Source organism: Amphibalanus amphitrite, unplaced genomic scaffold, assembly GCF_019059575.1.
Source record: "Amphibalanus amphitrite isolate SeventyFive unplaced genomic scaffold, NRLGWU_Aamphi_draft 000313F_arrow, whole genome shotgun sequence".
Classification (NCBI taxonomy): domain Eukaryota; kingdom Metazoa; phylum Arthropoda; class Thecostraca; order Balanomorpha; family Balanidae; genus Amphibalanus; species Amphibalanus amphitrite.
In genome coordinates this window covers 72501-96127 of record NW_024881808.1, presented here as the reverse complement: position 1 = coordinate 96127, position 23627 = coordinate 72501, and the positions used below count along the sequence as shown (strand labels likewise).

The following is a 23627-nucleotide window of genomic DNA, read 5'->3' as shown; positions in this document are numbered from 1 at the left end:
GACGAATAGCCCCTCTGACATGGCCGACTGTTCCCACTTAACAGTCCCTTCTCTCATCGAGTCAGGCGGCCCAGTGGTAAAGTCGTTGGGCTGGCCGGAACTCATACAGAAACAGACTGAGACTCGGTCACATCACGGACGTTTTGGAACTGATAAGTATGTACGTGTGTGCGAGACCGAATTTATTATAGTCAATATAATAATGACAAGGGTACCCACAAGCTACTCTACTAACATACGCTGTGCTCTCAACTCACCGTTTTACTCGTTCTGCCTTACATTTATGAAGGAATGGTCCATCATCTCTTTTTGTGCGAAGTGAAGCAGCAAAATGCTAGACTTCGCTGGCTGCAGAGAGCCACTGTGTGTTTCGGAGATAACTAGGGATAACAGGTACTAGATCAATTGCTCAATGCAATATGAATTAATATGCAAAGGGATTATTGCTACCGCCACAAATGCACAGGACGTCTCGATATAACAGTTCCGATTTGCTTAAACGCACTGTCCGCTTAGTTAGTAGAGGTAATAACCCCTACTTAAAAACATTGTGACATATCCTACTCCTGTTACAGCGATAGCCCCCGAGTGTTTAATCCAAAAGTGGCATCCGGTTCTTACGCTGACGACCGAAGCTTAGAAAACATTTTTCAACGTTGGATCGGAATTTGAACTGGTCTTTTTCATCCGAAGGCTATCATGATGCGGCAGCGGCGCCACCAATCGTCCCATTTATCACTCCAGCGTTAGACCAATCACATTGATGTGGTGGATGGCGATCGTTGGTGTGACGAATGCCTAATGTCTGCCGATAAATGCAATAGAGCTCGTCCTCTTATCCAATTTGTAATTGTCAATTGTGGTCATGCGTCATGGTGTCTGGTGTCTGGCCCTAGAGACCCCGATCCAAAGACGTTGGCCGAATAGGCGGCCGACGAGCCTATATATAGTATAGTGGGACGGGAAACGAACCTAGTGATGGGACGGGAGGCGAGCTTTATAGTGGTGGGATGATAGACCAGTTTAGTAGCGGCACGAGTAGCAGCAAACTTAGTGGTAAGACAAGCTTTACGTGTCTTGTCTTGGTTGGCTACAGGTGGCTTCAGATCTGCATCATTGATCACCGATTGCAGGTGGATTTATAACGGCGGTCAATTGGAGTGAGTTCGGTTGGAGAAGAATCGATTAAGTGAGGGTTCATAATGAAAAGAGTAGCGCAGAGCACTGGCACGGCTAGTACCGCGATGGAGAGCAGGCCGAGGCCCGATTGGCTCCGGAGCCGCCCCGTTTTTCGTCCAATCGAAGGAGGGAAGGGCAGCGATCCCGTATGGCCGGCGCACCGTCTCATTCGCCGCGCAATATCGGCGCTCCAGCTCCCCATAGGAGCACCTGTCAGACCGGCACCCAGCTGGAAGACAAACGTGCGCCCCCGTACCCTCTCACCCCTCTCCACCCTCTACACCCTCGGCCTGGTCGGTCCCTCCTCTCCATCCTCTCTCAGCTCTCACCCTCTCCTCCGCTCTGCTCCCTCTCCTCTTTACTCTTTACTTTTATCCTCTCTCTCTTATCACTACTCTACCTTCTCACTCTCTGAGTCGTTTGCTCTCATTCAATCTCTCTCTCTCTCTCTCTCTCTCTCTCTCTCTCTCTCTCTCTCTCTCTCTCTCTCTCTCTCTCTCTCTCTCTCTCTCTCTCTCTCTCTCTCTATCTCTCTCTCTCTCTCTCTCTCTCTCTCTCTCTCTCTCTCTCTTTCTCTCTCTCTCTATCTCTCTCTCTCTCTCTCTCTCTCTCTCTCTCCCTCGCTCTCTTTCCTGCTCTACATGCATGTGGTGTGCGTGCTCCCGCTTCCTTCCTTCCGTCTTCCTTCCTGTTTCCTACCGCTCTGTTGCGTCTGTCTGACGTATCGACACCCCTGAGCGACGGGGCCCGAGAGCCCATTCTGCGTGTAGCACGACGGCTGGGCCCAGATGCTGGAAACGGTCTTTGTTAGGTGTGAGAAGGTGGGGGGGATAGGACGTCACCCGGTCACAAAGCTACACAAGAGTCCTGAAAAATGGGATATCAATGAAGACCCCGTGCCGCTTTCCCCGCACTGCGCCGATCCTTTATCCCTGGTGCCGCCCCCTTCGTCCCTTCCTCCATGCCGCTCTTCAGTCCGTCATGCCGCTCCTCAGTCTCACATTGGCTCTCCGCAGTTTACCGTGCCGATCCTCAGTCCTCAGTCCCATGTCCCGCTCCTTCATCTCCTGTGTCGATTCTCCATTTCTATGTATAGTCGACTACAGAATGATGTTCCACTTATCACAGGCAATGGCATTTGCCTGGAGTGGTATGCTGTGCCGCATCACACGGGCTGAGTTCACAAATTATAGCTTTGTCCCAATGCTCACAATCGACACGCTTAATTGCATGATAAACGGCACAACTTAGCGCCCCGGTCAACTGATAGCTTCTGAGGAGTGGAACATCATTCTGTAGTCGACTATACTTCCTGCAGCCCCTTGTCGTACCGCTCCCGTGTCGTTTCTCGGTCCCGGTCCCTCGCAGTGGGCGGCCGGCGCACGTGACGCCTATAGACCTGTCGGCGGCGACGGCCGGTGTCGGCCGCGACGCACGCACGACGTCCATTACTGGCCCGACGACGGCAGCGCATTATTGAAAGCCCAGGCTCGGATGGTATGACACATTGGATACGGTTATATGTATCGCCGCGGCCCAGGTGCCACGGTCGGGAGATGATGATGATGGTGCTTCTGGCGGCCCGCTGGGAGTCGTATTACGCCAGATGCCAAGTGGAAATGTCTTGTATGCCAGTTGTGGAAATGTCAGTTGACTGGTCACCACCAGTGAGGTAGGTAATGCTCATCAAAATAGATTGCTATGCAGATGGGATAAACCGATACATATCTCTGAAAAGAGGATTTGGAGAGTTGACAGTAAATGGCGTCGTGGGCATATAGGTCCTGAGTGCTATTCAAAACAGAGCTAAAGACAAAACGCTGCACTGGGTGCTGGCCTTACCTCACAGAGCTCTACTCTAACGGCTGATGCAGATTGGACATCAGATATGTAGACGACCAACTAACGCTGCTGAAAGGGTAGTTGATTATAGAGAGCCGATTTGGTTACTTTAGTTAACCCTGAAAAGGCTGAGTCTGCGATTTGCTTACTGTGAGTTATATTAACCCGTGCTCCGTAGGGGAGCTAGAAGGGCCCCCTGTCCTTTTCCGCCGACATCTCTTAAACGACTGCAGATATCGTCACCAACCTTTAAGGACCCCTCCAGGCATCAATTTTACACATTGTGACCAAAGACATTTCCAGAGGCTATGATGAGTTGGCCGCAAATGACGTCAGAATGACTTCATGTTCTGCTATTTTCGACCCAAAAAGAAAGTTTTCACGGGAAGAGCTGTCAGGCCTACAACTTTGAAGATAAAGAAAATGATTAAGAAGGAAAAGGTGTAAAACTAATAGGGCTATACAATTGCTATCTCATATTTTTTTATTTTGACTCCCAAAAATAAAAAAAAAGTTTTTTTTAAATAACAGTCAACAAATCCTAATTTTGTCGAAATTCGAAAAAAAACGGAATAAATATAATAGTCCCTTCCACCTTCTATCCGCATAGCAAATTTTAGATTGATACCTTTTTCCCAATTTATAGCGTCAAACTGTTTCAAAATTGATGACGCAAATTTTCAAACCCATTTTTTAGCCATTCTAGACCACGTAGTGCAAAACAAAGACCACCATTAGACTTCCCGTGACAAGTTGCATCGAATCAATACCCATTTTATGCAAAAGCATCAACTTTTAAATTTGACCTGATTTGACCTGACCTTGACCTGACCTTCACCATAACATAACCTTATCTAGCCCCAAAGGCCGCCTAACCCACATAATCTCATTTGTCATGTAAAATGGACCATAAAACATGTATATCACAGTTCACACGACACTTTCGTATTGTGACCCTCAGTAACCTGACCTCTGTGACCTGACCTAGTATAATGACCTGAAATAGCAAAATATGTGTTTTACGGACAATTCCACCATCGATGATTTTCAATAACATGCCTTTTACTCGATTTTACAACACATTTCTTGAAATGCCTCTAAACGGTGAAAATGCGACATTTGATCTGACCTGTGACATCATCGGTTTGACCAAGGGTAATGAAATTGGGTCGCAAGGTAAATTCCGATCCAATGCCACTTAAATTTTGAAAATCGGCCGGTAACTTTCTGAGATCTTGGGGGGGGGGGGTGAAACGCCGCCCCCCTCCTTCAATGGGTGGCAGGTTCCGCCGATAGCCCTACGGGGCGCGGGTTAACATACTGTACTCCAATCACTGCATGCTTTCGCTGCATGAAGATTGAGGTGATAAAAAGTATTTTATATTTTTATGGAAGATATAATGTTATCGCCTCATTACCACTTATAGGCATTGGATAAGTTTCTTTTAGGTTTTGCATCTACCTTACGAGAAGATCAAGGCAGTGCTCGACCGCCCATCGAACGAATTTTTAAAGCTGCTCCACGCTACAGCCGCGACTCTTTGATGCATTTACTGCAGTTGAAGCTTGGCAAATGCATTGCGGTATCGGCTTTGAAAAAAAGCCACCCAACCCTAAAATAGCGATTATTCACGGCACGGCCTTTCTTTCAACCGCATTCTCAAAAGTGAGCTCTGCTAAGCTTCATCACTGAGACTCTGCTGTAACAACACCCCCTTCTTGCCGACGGCTGACACATCATTGACCAAAGGCGACCGGCTTCACTATTGTATTTAACATCTGGGGGGCATCCACAGGTAGTTGTGGCTATTACGCTCCCGCGTCATATGAGAAGGGAACAAAAAGACATCACACTCAACATATCACACAAAACTGACCAAAACGCTTGGCTAACTATGCATGAATATATACAGCTGACATACATGCAACCCATATGCATAAGCCTAAATCAGTGTTGAAAGCGACGTTTGAGCTTGTTTGTTGACATGTCCTGAAAATCACTGGGCAGAGCGTTGTACTGCATGGCTGCACGGTAGCTGAACCTTCGCCGCCCCGCCTCTGTGTGGATGCCAGGTAGCCACAGCCTGCTATCCCGTCTAGTCGCTCGCTCGCGCATCTCCTCATTTCGGCGAAACATAGCGGCAATGTCAGCTGGCTCGCCCGTTCGGATAACCTTGTGCAGTAGCACCAGCGTATCGTACGACGATAGGTCACCAGCCGAGAGCCACCCCAGCGCGTCCCTTACATCAGCCACGTGGTCATACTTGCGACGGCCAGACACAACCCTTGCGGCAAAATTAATAACCTTATCAAGTCGTGCGAGGTTCCCTTTCGAGCAGTTCCCGTAAACGGGCAGGCAGTACCGCACATGTGAGAGAACAAGGGCAGTCACAAGCGTCACAATCGTATCCTCGGGTATGTAGTGGCGCAACTGGCTCAATCTTATCAGCGCTGCGAAACATTTACCAACAATGGCAGCAACATGGTCATCCCAGGTGAGGTAAGAATCGAAGGTCACGCCCAGATTCTTGACCTTTTGACACGGTTTCAAGACGGCATCTCTAAATCTTACATTTATGTCAGGCAGGTTACGCATGCTCTGCCGGCTGCCAAACGCAATCAATTCAGTCTTGGTGGCATTGACTTTCAACCCATTGGCCGGAAACCAGTCAGTCGCTGGGACAGCCGTTGCCAGCCCCCCTCTCCATGGCGCTATCAATAACCGCTAACGACGCTCGATTGGACGCACTGCGATTTATCAACCAGTTCGCTGTGAGCCGCCGAGGCAATACGTCCAGCTAATAGTGGTCAGACATTGCCAGCCGGACGAAAACGACTGACCACGTCAAATGACCCCGATTGAAGTACTTCAGCTAAAAGTTGAAAAAATTGCTCAGTTCAAAGTGCTCACCGTGTCTCGTTTAACCGTCCTTGGTCACAGATAAAATGTTGACAGTGCCGTCTCAGCCCGTTATTTGTAGTCCTTTGCTTATTTATTATAACTATATTTTCAATTCTCTTTAATATTAGCCATATTCACGACGGGCTATCTGGCGAATGCACCTAATTTGACCAAATATGCACCAAATCTCTTATACAACAAATCTTTTTATATCATGATTTTGTTTCAGTGCCTTAATGGAAAATAAGGTCTGATAATTTGAAAAATGAGGCATATGTATAGGCATCTATGCAACCCAAACTGTTAACTTAGAACCACAATGAGCCTAATTTGACCAAATCTGTACCAAATCTGCACCTGATTTGCACCAAATGTGAACAAGCTGGCCGTCGTGAAAACGGCTATTATCTATCTTTGCGAATACAGATATGTAAATGATCATATTGGTCTTTCATTACTCACCACTTTTGTAGCACAAAACATCTTACACTTTGAGAGCCTCGCATCAGCTGTGGAGTGTGGGGTGCCCCTAGCCTACCCAGATCTGCAGGCTAGCAGCACTGAAAGAAGAGGAGGGGGGAGGAGGGGGCGTGATTGCGCAGCTCGTTAAACTCGCCGTTGTCCCACGGGAGCACGGCGCAATAGACGCCGCGACTGGATATTAAGCACTTATTCAAAACGGAGTGGGCTGTATGAGGCTGCAGAGGTCACCTAGGACGGGTCGTTCGCGGTACGGCGCGCAGCGCTCAGTGCAACTGAGGGTGATTAATAACACTGTGTTAATGTTACTCACACTTCTTATCTTCGCACAGGTAGTTTAGGCTAGCTGGGATAACACGACAATTTTAATGGCTTGGATTATAATGGACAATGGACATTGGACACGGATATGGTACTGAACTTTGCACAACTCGGAGCTCACTTCGTGCACGGATGAGAAACTACGTCGAAGTTTTCATAACTTACCTACTGCAGGGAACACAAACAGGCCAGTTTATTCGCTTAACAACACATTTAGCTATGTTAATGATCAATTTACTTCAAAATGTATTAGTAAACAAGGAAGCTGGAAGCTTTTTCCGACTTTGGCTTAATCCATCTTTTGCCAGTCACTCAAGTGCTGTTGAGACAACTTTTGATGAGCTTTCGAGTCCTACCTGTAGCCGACAGGAGCAATATGCCAATTAGTTGAGACCTAGGACTCGGGGATATACCTGTTTGCAAAGGTTGCTGCATTTTCCCGGCACTTGGTAATTGGCGTGGATCACCGACACCAACTGTGAATTAAGTGTTGTTGGTGGCTATTATTTCCCCGAACAATTATATCATATTTCATACCTTTGATGTATCAAATGCTCGTCTTCTGGCTTGGTAGAAGCTTACTGAGAACAATTATGTATATTTATCAAAGTTATGGATTCTACATCATATGATCTAATAATATATTTAATAAAATGCTGTCCAAATCTAACATATATGATCCTTCCGAGACATTTATTCCAAAACTTCGTAAATTATTCTTGAGATGTCGCCTGTCTTCCAGCAAACATTTAATATCTTTCAAAGGGATGGCTCGCTCAATCCTTAACAGTAATTGTTGCCACTCATCCGGTCATACTCGTATGTCGCTTTACGACGCCTTACGAAACCGGATGTCGCGTCGCTCCACCTTGCAAGCGAGCCGCTGGCTCCGGCTCGCCACCGGCTTTGAACGTTTACTTTGTCTCTTTTTCAGAGCTGCACTGAGATAGGCTGAACCGCGGCTGCGGAGGATTGGCCGCCCACATCACCGTCTCTTCCGCCACCGCCACCACCGCCGCCTCCACCGCCGGGTCCGTAGCGCCCGGGTCCGTCTCACGGCGCCGCCGCCTCTGCCGCCGCCCGGGGCCGTCTCACGCCGCCGCCGCCTCTGCCGCCGCCCGGGGCCGGCTCACGGCGCCGGTGCCGACGCGTCGCCCTCGACGGATGCCCCCATTATGCCGCCGACATTACGGCGCTGATCCGACCGGGAGGAGGCTGCAGCGGCGCGCGGGCCATCTCGACAGCCGCCGCCTGAGCCGCTGATCCCACCGCCGAGCCACCGACCGAGAGTGGTGGAGCGAGCAGCCAGCGAGCGGCCGAAAGACGGCGGCGAGACGGTGAAAAGACGGCGGCGAGACGGTGAAAAGACGCGCCGGGCGCCGATGGACGCAGTTAGACTGAGAAGTGAGCCGTCACAGACGTCATCCGACTGAAGAGTGAGCCGTCACAGACGTCATCCGACTGAGGAGTGAGCCGTCACAGACGTCATCCGACTGAAGAGAGAGCCGTCACAGACGCTACTGGACTGAGAAGAGAGCCATCGGCCTAGTGAATGGTGACACCGGCGCAGGCGACAGGATGAACAGGCTTCGATCGTGAATAGGACGTCGCAAAAAGGAGTCCCAGTGAGTGCTGGCAACGGTCCATAAATATAGCGTGTATCTCCGGGGGCCGCAGACGGATACAGCAGATAGAGCAGCGCAAAAGGACGGCAGTAATAGCTGTGAATGCTACCCGGCATTGATGACTGCAGTGAGGATGATCTGACAATGATGACAAGTGATCTTTGTCGTTCGTTGGTGAGAGCAATGATCTGATCGCACCTGGGAATCAACAGTGACAGTGGGGGTTGTCCAGCGATAGTGACAGTGACAGCAGTCTTGGTGCCAGTCGTGTCTAGACTTCATCAGTGACAGTGGATACTTCATCGGTGGTGACAGTGATATCACACTGGTACTGGTGACGGTGACTGCCAGTGCGCGGACAGCCACAGACCGAGATAGCGGCGAGCTGCGGTAGCCAGCCACCATGACTCGTCCACGTGTCGATCGCGATGGGTTTGCCGACTGTCTTTACGAAAACGATGGCCTCACCCAACGGCTGTGTGGAAGCTATGAATTCATCGACCAGCTTTGTGGAAACTATGGGTCCACCGGCCGGCTGTGTGGATCCAGCGGCCGGCTGTGTGGACGAGGTGGATCCACACTCCCCATCAGGCTGTGTGTCCGTCTCTTGGCCCTGATCTCTCTCTGGTCGGCGGCTGGGGCCAGTTCGAGCCCCGCTGACGAGGGTCTGTCGCTGCTGGACCTGCAGGATGTCAGTGATCTGGACACAGGTGAGCTCACTCTGATATCTCGATGTCATGCTTATTTTACGTAACAACTTCAACTGAGGAGTTTTAACTACCTGTAACGGGGTTCCCCCTACGGTATAAATATAACTACAACTTATAATACCTATGCTTCCTAGGACTTCTAATATAAGTCACACGGCCGTATCCAATTTTATCTCCCGTGGCTTGTGGTCTCTCCCATGCCGTTTTAAGCGTTAAGCAGCGGGGCAATGTTAATTAGCATCTCGCCTTTAATTAATGTCAAGGGCAACATGAATATGTAACAAACTATCTCTAGAGGCCCGATATATGCACAAAACGGAAATAACCTCAAGCGATACAATCCAAAATTGTCATCTCAGTGTTTCCCGTAACACAATTCATACCACAATCCATTAAAAGCCTTCGTAGCATAGATACCGAGTTGGACGGCGTGATGTGCGATTATTTGTGACGCTGTTGTAGCTTCTTTCTCATGATTATTGGGTCTGCGTTCGTCGGAGTGACTTACATCCCCGCGTTTTGGGCTTTAGCTCCCATTAGGTCATTCGTTCACTCTCTGCTGGTCAGTCGTACAGTACACCTTTGGCTGGCTGGAACTATGCGCCCGCTGCCGGCTAAAACTACTGCACTGCCGATCGGACTCTCAGTCAGTGCTTGAGTCCCTTGAGACGGTAGGCGTCACCTGGGACAATTGTATCAAAATTAATAGTTTTCCAAACAATATGCTTCGATTATAACTAGTTTGGTGTTCAGGCAATCAGATGAAAGCCAAAGTGTTACGAGTATTTTTTCTTGCCTTTTCTCAAGCCTGCTTCCTCCTTGCATGTGTCGATTAAGTGAGCCATGTACTTACCGAGTACATACAAGATGTTCGCCGTACCACGACTTAGGGCAAACGACATAACTTGCATGTGCAAAGACCAAAGTTCAACGTGTCTGGACTCTGCGCGCAGCCCTTCCTTCCTAGAATGTGGCCAGGGCCACTGCCATTGGCGGCTGAGCGTGGTGTCCCGAGTTGAATCCTCGCACGACCGGGGGGGGGGGGGGCGGGGATACGGGGTGTCTGGGTCACGGCGGCGCCGCCTCGTTTGCCAGAGTTGTCCACTTTAAAACGAACAGACTTCTCAGCCGAGCCCAGCTGCAGCCGCTCCTATGAGCGTCGGCGCCATCCGTGCGGGCGGCACGTGGATAACGGGCTCAAGGTGGGATAGTCGAAAATTGCGTCAGAATACTTCATTTTTGCCGACAAAAATGGAATGGACTTCAAACAATTTAAGCAATAATGCATGCAGACTGCAAGAAATCGGCAACTCAGCTCCTAAAAAAAAAAACACATTTCAAAGGTTGTTTCAGGAGTGACTGTGGTAAAGCAAATTTTGATTTTGATTTTGGTGAGTTTTTTTTGCGATGTTTTTATTTCGATTATACGCCTTCTGCGACTTTGTGAAACATAAAAAATCCCCAATAGGAAAAGTGTCCGCGGAAAATTAGGTATTTCCCAGATGTTGATGCATTCTATCTCCAAATTACCTCTGAACCACTTAAACGGATTGGCCTTTTAGATTGGAACGTTTGCAGAGACCCATACAAGGAATAGTTGAAAATTATTGCCTTGGAGACGGTGTATGTATTGTCCGATATAACAATATTATTTCAGTGTATGCAACGAATGATTTATGAACACAGATATGATATAGCCACCTATATCATAGCTGTACCAGTGTACGTACGGATTCCACAGCAGAACTACGGGATGGGATGGGAAAGCAAAAGATAACGTTGTTCCTCTGCCCGGCCAAGAGCCTTTCGCGGGCGGACGAGACAAGGCAAGGCGAGGCTCTCTCTCCGCCGAGCCGAGCTTGGCATGCATTGTATTTAAAAGACGGCACTTGGCCCGCCGATTACAGACTGCCGCTGCCGCGCTCCGACGCAAAGTGGTCCACACAATGGGTACAGCGGAATCCGGCGGCCCTGAGCCGAGAATGGACGCGGCGGCGCCGACATAGTAGCGTCACCAGGAACACTGCAGGCTGGTTTATGGCAGTGACCCTCCTCGAGAGTAGATGAGTGACAAGATTTTGCTTCCCCTAGTTTTGATGCAAGATACTTTTTTATTTCATGCTGGGCTTTTCCTAAAATAGAATGCTACCACGAGCACGACCACATATGTAGGGGAGACCCGGGACGTATGGGCCGGTTTTGTGAAAAGGCAATTTTCTTCCAGTGGGCGGTGGCTACACCCGGTTTTTCACTCTGTGCACGTGAAATTGCCTTTCACCTGCAAAGTGTGCCTGATATTAGGCATTTGGGATCAACTATTTTGTCTCGAGATAACTTTAAATAAATCATGCGCTTTTTAGATCCATCAAAATACACCGGGAGGTATGGGCCATGGCCCGGGAGGTATGGGCCGGCGCCATGTTTCATATCCTTTTCTCGACAATGAGAACAATACTCGTAGCTGGTATCTACCTTGATCTCTCTTAGAGCCCAGGAACCGCATAAGCGGTGAACAGCTTACTTCATGTAGGTCACTTGGGCACATATGCATTTTGGTAAACTCAATCATGCACCATGAAATAAAATATGTAATATTTTCTGTTCGAATGAAATTTGAAGGTAAATTTTCAACCTTGCGCGACAAAAAACAAAAACAAAACTTATTGAAGATGACATTCAATGAGAGCATCTTTTTATTGATTTATGATCAACGGGGGTGAGTGGCCCGAACCTCCCGGTTAGGACACCAGAATTTGCCTAGCAACTCAGCTCATAATCTTGCAAGAAAGCTTCAAATTGTCTATCCAGCCTTAATTTACATGCTTTAAACTTAATGTTAGCATTGGTCTGACATCATAAAACGAGCCTGTTTCAAATTTATCACGAATTCCTGTATGTACAGTATTTTACTCGAAGAGGGCAAAAACGCTTTATCACCGCTCATTGCCAAAGAAGACTGAGGAAGATTTAAAAAATCACGTGGGTTGTATAACGGAATGGCAGCTACCATTTTACGCGGTCAAATGTGTAAAAACACGCAACACTTCTTCAAAACTGCGATGGCCCATACCTCCAGGGGGCCCATACCTCCCGGGTCTCCCCTATAACCAGCAGTTTATAACTATAAGAATGGGCGCATGGCAACAGGCTCACGCTTGCACGTCATTTGGAATTAATATCCGTGCGATGGAACTAATATCCGCCCTAGGCCAATAGATATCACTTCGTTGGATGCCAGCGTGGCCAGTAACAGCGGAATGTGTCATTTGTATCTTCTATGTGAGTCATAAGTCGTACACATAGATTATATCCATTCTCTAATGTTCCTTCATGAATCTTGTATTCATGCTACCAACGTAGTGTAACATTTTGTCTCGGAAATATGCCATTGTATTGACACTGTTAAAGGACTGTTAAAAATAAAATTGTTTCAGCTTTATATCATTGGAGAATGAGATGGTAAAAAGCATTAAAGAAATTCCAACTCACAATTAACAATTAGACAAAATATACAGCGTTGGTTACAGGATGTTAGTGCACCAGCCACTTAGGCGAGCGCACCCAGTCACCCATTGGGATGCCGCAACTCGAGGTGACTGGTAACCTGTACCTACTGGCGGTTAGTTTTGGCTGATGGATGGTCCATGGACGCAATACCCGTCAGCTGAATGGCGCACTGAGGGGGGGGGGGGTGTCTGTCTAGGTCGGAGCGCTCGAGGCAGGCCGCTGACCCCCGCGGCGCCAGCGATCCTGTCGGCCGTTAGGCTGGCGGAAACCATCGGTCAGAGGCCCGCGACTCCCCGCTGTAAGATGACTCTGACAGACGGACAGACGGACAGACGGACAGACGGACAGACGGACAGACGGACAGACGGACAGACGGACAGACGGACAGACGGACAGACGTACAGACGGACAGACGGACAGACAACAGATGGACAGATGGACAGACAGACAGACGGACAGACGGACAGACGGACAGACGGACAGACGGACAGACGGACAGACGGTCAGGAGGACAGACGGACGGACGCCAGACGGAGACCTGTCTCAGTGCTCTCCAACCGTGAACCCGTTATCGGCATGCCCTTCGCCATACTAACAGCATTTCTTTCCTGATTCCGATAAAATGTTTCGTCATATCAGAATCCAGAAGCTACCTAAAAACGCTGAGCATAATCCGCGGCAAAGTTATGCTATGCGTATAAATAGCGCAGGCGCGACGTCCTTTACCCCTTCCAGGGAAATGTTCATTTATCTTTACATAGTCCTCCCGGCAAATATTTATGTGTTATTGCTGTGGGAGCAGGGCACTGCTAATGCGTTCGCCCGAGGAACCAGGATCGATACACAGGTCAACAATGGCAAAACAGCAGGACCCACTACCATGCCTTGTGTTGTGGCTATTCTGTCACATGGTATAAAAACTGCTACATTACCGGAGAATGATGAGACAAAGAGACGTTTCTGTGCAAGCTATTTTTGGCTTCCGAGTAGTGATGTCAATTACGGAAAATCGGAATACCGATACCAAACCAAATACCAACCAAAATCGTGGAGAAATACCGAAACCAAACCAACTTGGGAACATGAGGAATATACCAACTTTTTACCGATTTCTTAGCCTTTTAAACATTAGCGAGGGCTCATGATACCAACAAAATACCAAACTCATTAAGATTGAAATACCAAATACCGAGTTGGTATCGGTTTGGTATCGGTATACCAAAAAGTTGGTTTCGATTGACATCTCTAGTTCCGAGTATGCGAGGGAAGGAACTGAGGAGATTGGAGGAGGAGGAGTTGAGGTCGGTCGGTATTTCAGGGGCTCAGTCCGTGGCTTGGGAATTTGACTGTGGACTCAGAGGTTCAGGCAGGTCAGACGGGTTCGGTTCGGCATATGCGCCGGCTCAAGAGCTCGGCCGGTGGCTCAGGGTTCCACTGGTATTGTTGAGAAGCTCGGCTGCCAGCTCAGGGCTCCACCAGTAGCTCAGAGCTCCACCGTTGGCCTACAGTTCCAGCTCCGGCTCCGGACTCGGCCACCGGCTCAGTGCTCGGCCAGTGGCTGAGTGTTCCATCGGTGGCTCGGGGCTCCAGCTCCGGCTCCGGACTCGGCCGGTGGCTCAGAGCTCGGCCGGTGGCTCAGGGCTATACCGGTGCCGGGCTCGAGGCTCCAGCTCCGGCTCCGGACTCGGCCGGTGGCTCAGTGCTCCACCGGTGGCTCAGGGCTATACCGGTGCCGAGCTCGGGTCGATGGCGCCGTTAATGGGATGGCGCCGGCCGCTGGGCGGTGCGCCGGCGGATATGGAGCTGATGAGATCCGCCGATCGAGCCCTGCTTACCGCACACTTATCGCCACGTTAAATATATTACATTTTGCCAATGTATAGCCTCGTAGCTTGTAAAGCTTTTCAAACGGCAGCTAGCTCCACTTTTCATAAAATGGTCCGTCATTTCGGCGCAACTTACACAACATTTGGTATAGGCAATGCTGCGTGGTGTCATCTCAGTAAAAAAACGGCTGTTCTTTGAGCTCGATATTAGCTAGCCAGTGTTGTAATTTCTCCCGCTTGTAGCCAGGAAACTTCCCAACAGTGACTATGTGATATCGAAAAAAGATTAGCTACTATGGAATAGTTAATACCGCATTTTCCCCATATTGCGGCACATTGAAGTTGATATTATATTTGTTTGTAAAAAAGTTTGTTGCTAATAGTTATTCCTTCTGTAATAGTTTGTACTTTTTATTGCATACCATCTAATCAATTCTCCTTTTTTTGTTTTGGCACGAACAAGTGTCACTGTAAGTTTTACCGCCGGGCCGCCTTCACGGTCCCACCTCCGCTCTGCGACTTCGCCTCCGTCCCGCCCACACAGCCTCACCGCCTGAAACCACACGAGACCGAAGCCGCCGCACTTCTGTCCCTCTCGACAGAGAGCAAACAGCGCCGCGGCGCAGAACGCACACCAGAGTGCTTGTCAACCGATCTCGGTGGAATGACAGCTCCTCTATTGATTTCAACAGCTGCAGAGTGTCGTACTAACAGGGGTGATTGAAGTGAGGAAAATGGCTCAAGGACTCAGCTGAATAAATCGAGACGTGCGGAAACAACGTTCAAGGGAGTTACTCAGTTAATCAACCTTACAGTTCATACTAAATCAGACACATTGCACCAAGCAGTCGCACGTTCCTCTCCATTGCTTCTAGTGCTTCTCAGCTATGCCACAGCTCGGGCCAGCCAGACCCCAGTCTCTCAGACTCGCTTTTACTCTCGGGCCCAGGTGGTGTCGGGAGCGGGCCATTAAGTGGCTCTGACCGGAGCTGGTGGCCGCTCCGCTCTTCGCTCTCGGTTGGATCGCTCTCAATCCGAGGCCTAGGGCCAGTGGCGGCCGTCCCCACCGACCCACCGTCGCCAGCGGCCCCTGAAAGCGGCCAATCTGTCCGCAGCCCCGCCGACCGATGAATCGGACAGCCAACCATCGGCGGCGGGCCTTCCGGGCGGGGTGTTCTCCGCCACCTCGGGGCAAAGGGTCGGCGATGACCTTTTGTCTTGCTCGTCATGTAATCCATTCATACATCACTTTTTTAGAGCGCTGCTTTTTCATTTCCCTTTTCCTTCCTTCCCTCTCTCTCTCTCTCTCTCTCTCTCTCTCTCTCTCTCTCTCTCTCTCTCTCTCTCTCTCTCTCTCTCTCTCTCTCTCTCTCTCTCTCGTTCTCTCCCAAAGTGCCTGCTTCTTCCTTCCTCTATCTTTTCCTTTCTCTTTCAGTTTTCCTTCCTTCTTTTTCTATTTCTTCCTTCCTTACGAAATCAGAAATTCATATAACCTTCCTCCGGCTTTGTACGATGGACCTGCTCAAGCCAGTTCATTGTGATTCTTATGTGGAAAACCTGTTCAGATTAGCATACGTACGCCGAGCTACATCGCTGGTATACGCACACCCGACGAGGCAATCGGACCGCTTCCTGGGCAAGGCATATGCAATGAGGATGATTGAGTTGCTCTATTCATCTCGCTGTTGGGCCCCGGTAAGAGATCTCCGGGGAGCTGGGCGAGTGAGGGGGAGGTCTGGCCACCAGCCGGCCGACCGCTGACCCAGGGGGCTCCGCCGGTGTAACGGCCCCGCCACGGACGGATGAGGAGACGCCGATGGACTCGCAGCGGCGCTACGAATGCTGGCGGGCCGACGTGAATGAGCTTGGAGGCTGATGGAAGTGTGATTGTTTCGGAGTAAGAGTGCAGAGGTGCCGTAAAAAAGCGGACCGCCGAGAGACGTTTTTTCAGACAAGGCTAGGTTTGTGAAACAAACAATTGCAATAATTAAAATTGTTCGTATTTCTGGATGTTATTCCACAATAAACATACTTAGCAGGCGCTATAATAAAAGAGATTACTAAATAAATGCGATGTTCATTTCATACCGATCTAATTTATTTCTATAATAAGGTTAGATACAAATACAGAAGTATTGTGTAATATTCATACTGTACTTGATTTTCATTTTGTAAATAAATACAATTAATCAGTCCTTTCCGATCCGATGCACTTCTGTGGGTGGCAAGTTAAGAGTAATGTGTTAAACACCTTGCGACATCGTTTGAACCGGTGATCAAAGACAAGCCTGTGGCCTGTGACTAAGTAGAATGCTACCTTTTAGCCATCCGAAAGCCTTTGCTGAACGTTAGATATAAATAACAAAAATAACGTTACACGTACTAGTTTTGCCACAGCTTGTTTGTCTCAAGAAGATACTCGTATAGCCAACCGAGAGAACTCGCATAATACTTTTAACGTTTGTGCCCGCATTACTTTCCCAGACACATCTCACTTAAAGCCTTCGCCGATTAGGAAGGTCATTTTTAAGCCGCGATGGTTGCTTTCTCTCAATGATGGCTGGTTAATAGTCGACCAGTGTCTGAAATGGCGCTGTGAACGTCTGCAGCCAATTACTTACAGGCTCCAGCGCTCTCTGCAGTGAGCCACTTAAGCTGCCTTTCCTACCTCGACGGAGGTTTGGGTGGCTCAGGTTATTGATTGAAAAGACAAACGACAGCGGTAAATGCATATAAAAGTGACACAGTGTTTAACAGAAAGCAAGGTTATCTGTTATACATATTTTTGGGAACCTAGGTACCGGATTGTTTGATATTGGCAAGCAATGTTGCACTTTTACATAAATGAATAACAGCATTTAGGCGAACATTTCGTGTAGAACTGAGCTGACCCAACTCAGCTGAGCCCCGGACCTGCCGCCTCTGAGCTCGGACGCAGCACCTTTCTATTGTAGCACCTTTGCATTGTGTCGAAGGACAGCGTTCGACTGCCCAGGCGGCTGTTGTGAGGCACCGTCCGTGTTCTCCCTCGTCTATTGTGTGTCGATCCACAGTTGTATTTACAAGGAACGCCCGGTCCGGAGCAAACACGCTGCAAAAATATACAGGTCTGCTGCGAAAACACCAGAACATGCTGGCAAAATATTCCTCCAGCTCGGCGATCAGTGTGGAGAGACACCGTTTGCTGGGATTAAATTCAATGACCTTTCAAAATCAATACAATAGCACTGAAAGTCAAAACATTTGTTAACCTGGAACTGATGTTAATGGATGACATGGTAATCCATTGAGGCGTACAAGATAAATAGTTTACTTAGGTCTACTCAGGTTCAATTGATTGAGCTTAACATGATTAAGATCTATTTTGAAAGTGCTATGTTTGTGCAACAATTTCTCACCAAACACAGGTGTTTTTGATAAGTTTTTTTTTCACACCGTAAAAACGAGCCTCAAGCAGGCTGACGTCAGTCTCTCTCTTTCTCTCTCTCTCTCTCTCTCTCTCTCTCTCTCTCTCTCTCTCTCTCTCTCTCTCTCTCTCTCTCTCTCCCTGTCTGTCTCTTATTCCCTCTCCCTCAGGCTAGTTGACCTCTCCGTCCTCTCTCCCAGGTCAGTTGACCTCACCGTCCCCCTCAGGCTAGCTGACCTCAATGTGCTCTCTCTCCCTCAGGCCAGTTGACCTCCGTGTCGGCCATGCGCGGAGGGGTGGCGGAGCTGCCGTGCCACGTCGACCCGGACAACAGTCACGACGTGCAGCGGCTCGTGCTCTGGTACTGGAGCGGCTCTGGAGCGCCCTTCTACAGGTGGGTGCAGCCTTTCTGCCCTTCTACAGGTGGGCGCAGACTGCAGTCCTTCTACCCTTTTACAGGCAGGTGCAGTCCTTTTACCCTTCTATAGGTGGGTGCAAGCCTTCGCCCTTCTATCCTTCTATAGGTCAAGGTGGATGTAGTCCGTCTACCTTTCTACAGGTGTGTGCAGTCCTTCTACCATTCTATCCTTCTACTGGTGGGTGCAATCCCTCTACCCTGCTACAGGTCAGTGCAGTCCCTCTACCCTTCTACAGGTGGGCGAAGGCCTTTTACAGGTGATTGAAGCATTGCACCCTTTCTATACATAGCACGAGTGTAGTATTTTTACATTCGGTGCACTGTGCAGTTTTTCTATAGCTGTTGCAATCCTTCTGCAATGGGTGCCAGCCTTTCAATATATAAACTCTGAACGCTGCACAGTGCACATGCCTCTCTGCATTCGATGAATGTGGCCCTTAACACGTTACGTGCGTACTAGCAATAACTGGAGTTAACATTTGCTATGTCGAATAATAAAGATACCATGTCCTAGCAGTTTAAAACCAGGTTTTGCATTAGCAAAGAGACTATAACAGCAAAGGTAGTATGATTTCCCATGTTGCATTGTGTCATACGTTTTCATTTAATCCTAAACCGGGCCGGAGCCGGCTGTGCTGCAATCAGCCCCAGTTACCGGCCACATCGCAACCGGAAACAGCGGCCGCTGGCCACAGCAATCAGCAATAAAATGTGCTCTCCTGGCCGACAGTGGCATTATTTAATTCACGTTTACTATTTCATTGCAAAAAAATTCATTCAAGTAGATTGCATCCTTGTCTAATATGTAGCCCGGAAGACATCGTGCACGTCCTAATCCGCCACGGCATGTCATAAAACGTGCAAGAAAACTCGCGCCAACCTCTCCGCATTGAACGAAAGGCACGTGCATAACTGCATACTGCATAGTGCAGGGGTCGGCAAATGGTGGGGCATGCCCCCTTTGGGGGTAATGGAGCCCTTTCGGTGGGGGTAATGAGGGATTCTGAGAAAACCTATCTTTTTAGTTAGTGGCTCCATTGATGGAACCATCGTGACTATTGCATACCAGGGTTCAAAGATTAGCCCAGGTCAAAGGCACAGCACACATCGATTAGATACCAATTTTCACGTATCTGCTCGCCTCACCATCTCACCGCGGCTCCGTACAGTCGTACAAAAGCAGCTGCAATTTTTAACCGTCGCCCGTCTGCGTTTCCACAGCCGCTTACGTAAGGGGGGGGGGGGGGGGGGGAGTCGATCGGACCCCCGCGGCCTCTCGGACTCTGAGATGGAGCTGTGCATAAAAAAACGAGCGTATTACCCGTGACTATAGGAAGCCGCTGCTGCCCATTTTTAAGGTCCTTGGTCATTTCGTCTCATTCAGGAGGTCAAAGACAAGTGTCGAGAAAATCGGGACCCGCTATGACTTCTTGAAGTGAGATTTTATGGCTCAAGAAGATCTCCAGAAAAAAAACTCTGCAAAAGCCAATGATCATTATGGGTTCAGAGGCCAGTTTTACCGACAGACAAATAGCCGCCTGCCGGAATTTTTCGCCCAAAGATCGCTTCACATACGGAGCGTAAACGGTTAAGCCCTATCCACTTACATGCTCATCGCGCTTACGCTCCGTATGTGAAGCGGTTTTTAGGCAAAAATTCCGGCAGGCGGCTATTTTTCTGTTGGTAAAACTGGCCTCAGGTTTTCCCGGGCAGGTAAAGAAAAAAAAAATGATTGGCTCGAGGGTACAATTTGGTCGTGGTCCAACGGCTTTTACGTGAGCTTTTAACGAAAAACCACCCGCCGCCCCTATATGTACGAGGGTTAAATGGGATATATTAAATGCTTTGTGGAGGAAGTGTCATGTTTTAAATTTGATGCATCGGAAATGCAGAAATGCCCAAGAGTTCCAGAAAGGTATGGAATTTCAGTAAACTTGGTTGTGTCAGCAATGGGGTCTGGTAGGTGGGGGTAATGGCCCTGCCTGGCGCCTAAGAAGGGGGCACAACCCCGAATGACCTGCCGACCACTGGCTTAGAAGGTCGAACCGCTGGTTCAGATATGTGCTATTCATATAGTAGGTACCTATGTAGATTTTGATACCCACGTTACAAAATCCACCAACTTCATCCGAACATGAACTAACTTATGCAGTGAATCACGCCTGGTTGCATGCCGTTATAAAAGTTACACATGTCCTAATGCAGCCCGACTATCTCCGTGTTTCAGTTACGACACCCGCGGCGGTCGGAAGGGCCAGGGCACCCACTGGGCCAGCGAGGACTCCCTGGGGCGCAGGTCGCGGTTCGACCCGCACGGTCGGGCGCCGGTGCTGAGGATAAAGGACGTCACGCTGGCCGATGCCGGGATGTATCGGTGCAGAGCCGACTTCAAGACGTCACCGACGCTCAACGCCCGCGTCAGGCTCACCGTCGTAGGTCAGTGTGAGGGGGGGGGGGAGCATCACCTTTGTATAGGTCAGTGTCAGGAAGAGGTCGTCCTCACTGCTGTTGGTCAGTATCGGGGAAGGCCCGCGTCACTGTTGAGGCTCGGAGACAGGAGCAGTCAGACCCATTGATGGACAGTACCTACATATTAGGGAAGTCTAGACTCACTGACACTGGTCAGTGTCCTAGGGGGCTGGCTGACTGGCGTTTGCCAGCATTGGGGAAGGACCGCCTGACTGTTGGTCGTTAGCAATGGGGGAGGTCTCGCTGTTGTTGGACAGAATGAAGTGTGCTATACCTATGTTGGAAATAATCTCCCTGAGATCGTAGTTCCATTATAATTCACAGCGTGATGAGTCCAGCTTGCCTGTAATGTCACCTCCCACACTTTCTATGCTTGCGATTTTTTCGAAGCACTATACCTAATGCCTGCAGATGACTAATTAATTGACTTTAATTAATCTGTAATTCTTACAACAATGCTTGATCAGTTAGGCAGAAATATAGCGAAGGTCATTACATTTTATGCATCTGAAAACTTCCTAGCAATTACGAAGATGGCTTTAGAAGCTCCAGACTCGCGATAGCGCGAAATCACGCACTAGGAGCGGGATAAAATCGTTGGTGGAGGCCGAACACGCCGCGCAGAGATCGTCGTCACCCCCGGGGAATGGTGTAACGGCCATAATAGTGTGCGGTGCGTGAACCGCATGGCTCCAACTGCGCCGATAAAATCTCGGTTTATTCCACTTCGGACAGAAACTGGCCATTTCGCTGAGTTCTTCCGGGCTATGGTGTGACTTGCAGAAGGCCAGTTCAAGAGCAGTGAAAATGAGTGCCCCGTGGAGAGGAGGGAGAATTCCAGACGCTCGTACAATAATTGAGAAATCCACAAAGAAGGTGATGGAGCATAAGGGCGAGCGACAGCTACAATCGAAGTAAGCAGTTTATCGAGGCGAGCGATTCCAAATTCCCTAGCGTCTGTCTGCAATTTCATCATCGCTATCAATCGTATAAATATTAACTGAAACTAAAACAGATGTAAAGCCGGAAAGTAACACCATAACACTGAATAATCTGACTGTGACCGGCACTCGGCTCGCTCACCGTTCCTGATCGGGTCGTGGGACGTCTGTTCTCCGCTGCGCGTCGGCCGTCGCGATCGGTGCCGATTTACGCCGTTGTTCTGTCGACCCTCCTGCCCCATTGATTGGCCCGCGGCGCACCCGGCCGGCCCGGGTCGCCGGCTGATGGCTGTCGAGGTATACCGACCCCCGGTGACACATGGGCTCGTAAAGAGACGGACCGCCGGCCCAGCCTGTGCGCCCGACCCGGCCCGGGCGGCGCCGCTGCTGGCGTCTGTGCCACCCTATGTAGGCACCAAAATGTAAGTAGGATTGATGGATACAAGATCCGCCTCATCTCTCGGATGAGCCAGTTTGTTGCTGGGGCGGCGATCTCTCCGATGGATCGTGCCGCTCGAACGCGCGGGGGAATTTAGTGGAATTTAGTGGGCCAAAGTTCGGAGTCCCCAGTGACCGAGGACGATGTCTGTGTGACACACCGAAAGCAAGACGGCCTGACTGTTAAAACCACTATTTAAAAGCACAGCATTCTCGCCAGCTTTACTCCAGCATTGTTAAGTGCTTTAGACACCTACAAATGGCATAAGTGTCTAAGTGACACTAACACCATCGGTGACAATGAGGTCGTTAAAACATTTTTTTTTACATCTAGCTGGCGAGTCGGCGACCTACTCGTATTGTGTGCTTCAGTGTCTCTGTACGAATTATTGTGTGCTGCAGTGAAACTGTCACAATCTTTGATGTCCTACAGTACCTCCCGGGACCCCGGAGGTGGTGGACGACTCTGGCCGCCGGGTGGAGGGACGCGCCGGACCGTACCACGTCGGTACCTCTGTGACCTTCGTCTGCCGGGTCAGAGGAGGTGAGTGACGTCACACTGCGCCGACCGATCACATCGTCACACTATCAGAGATACACCCTTTTTAAAACTCCTGAGACAAATAAATACAAGTATGCTACAAAGTAATAGCAAAAATAATGCCGCGTATACGAGTATATCCATGTTCATATACACAATACACATACGTGGTATTTTTGCTTCTTTAGTCATCACTTGCTGTAAAATAATCGCGCATCGGAGCATGAAGAACATCGTTCTTTTCCAGGATGCAGCAATTTTTCACTTGCCAATCCATTCGGTTCCATTGTTATTGTTCCCGTGGGGCGTTTTCGTCCATGATTGATTGTTTTGGCGGCTCGTATCTGGCTGGTGTGCGGAGTCTGATGGGTGTCGGTCGGTCGGCTCTCCACCGCCGCGCCCGCCGCTCCACCTGAATAATGTCGCGAAATTAGCCCGCTCCTGGGCTAGTGCCACATCATATATGTAAATTTGACTCATATCAGAGGCTCGAGGCTCGATATATTGGAGCTAGAGTGGAAGGTGAAGCGACAGAGGACACCGGGTGACACTCCCGATGGAGCTCATACAGCGAGTGGGTCTCGTCAGCCGTCGGCCCATCATGGTAGCTGAGCCATTTATGAAAATGGTTGCCCGATGCCTGTGTGGCGCTTGCTGGCGATCTTGATGCTTAGTCATATACTCAAATACCTCTTTACAAATCCAGTCAGAGGCACCTCTGTCCCCTTTTCCTATCAGACTAATTTGATTTCAATAGTCGCGTCAGTCATAAACGTAATTTCGTTCTTTATTTTATCATAAATGTAAATTCGTCACCTCGGTAGCTATAAGAACTGGAGAAACTTACAGGATTTGAAGATCTCGTTATTCGTTATGTAGCAGCTGCTCGCCTCGTACCACTCGTTTCTGCGAGAGGAGCGCTGACGAGATCTGAGAATCATATCGTGGAGTATATTTCTTGCTGGGCTGTGCAGCGCTGCTGCTCCGACCGTCCTTGATGGACCAGCCCTGTCCTCCGGTCC

The 23627-nt window shown here is 49.3% G+C and overlaps 1 protein-coding gene across 1 annotated transcript in view; it reads left to right on the top strand.

Annotated features, from left to right (window-relative positions):
- Window positions 1-7840: 7840 nt before the first annotated feature.
- The window catches only part of LOC122388184 (hemicentin-2-like), a 50883-nt gene continuing 35096 nt past the window's right edge, over window positions 7841-23627 (top strand). The window contains exons 1-4 of the mRNA XM_043379040.1: window positions 7841-9059; window positions 18060-18192; window positions 20444-20652; window positions 22498-22608. Coding sequence (XP_043234975.1) covers window positions 8753-9059; window positions 18060-18192; window positions 20444-20652; window positions 22498-22608 — 760 coding nt within the window. The 5' untranslated portion in view covers window positions 7841-8752. The remainder of the gene's footprint in view (window positions 9060-18059; window positions 18193-20443; window positions 20653-22497; window positions 22609-23627) is intronic.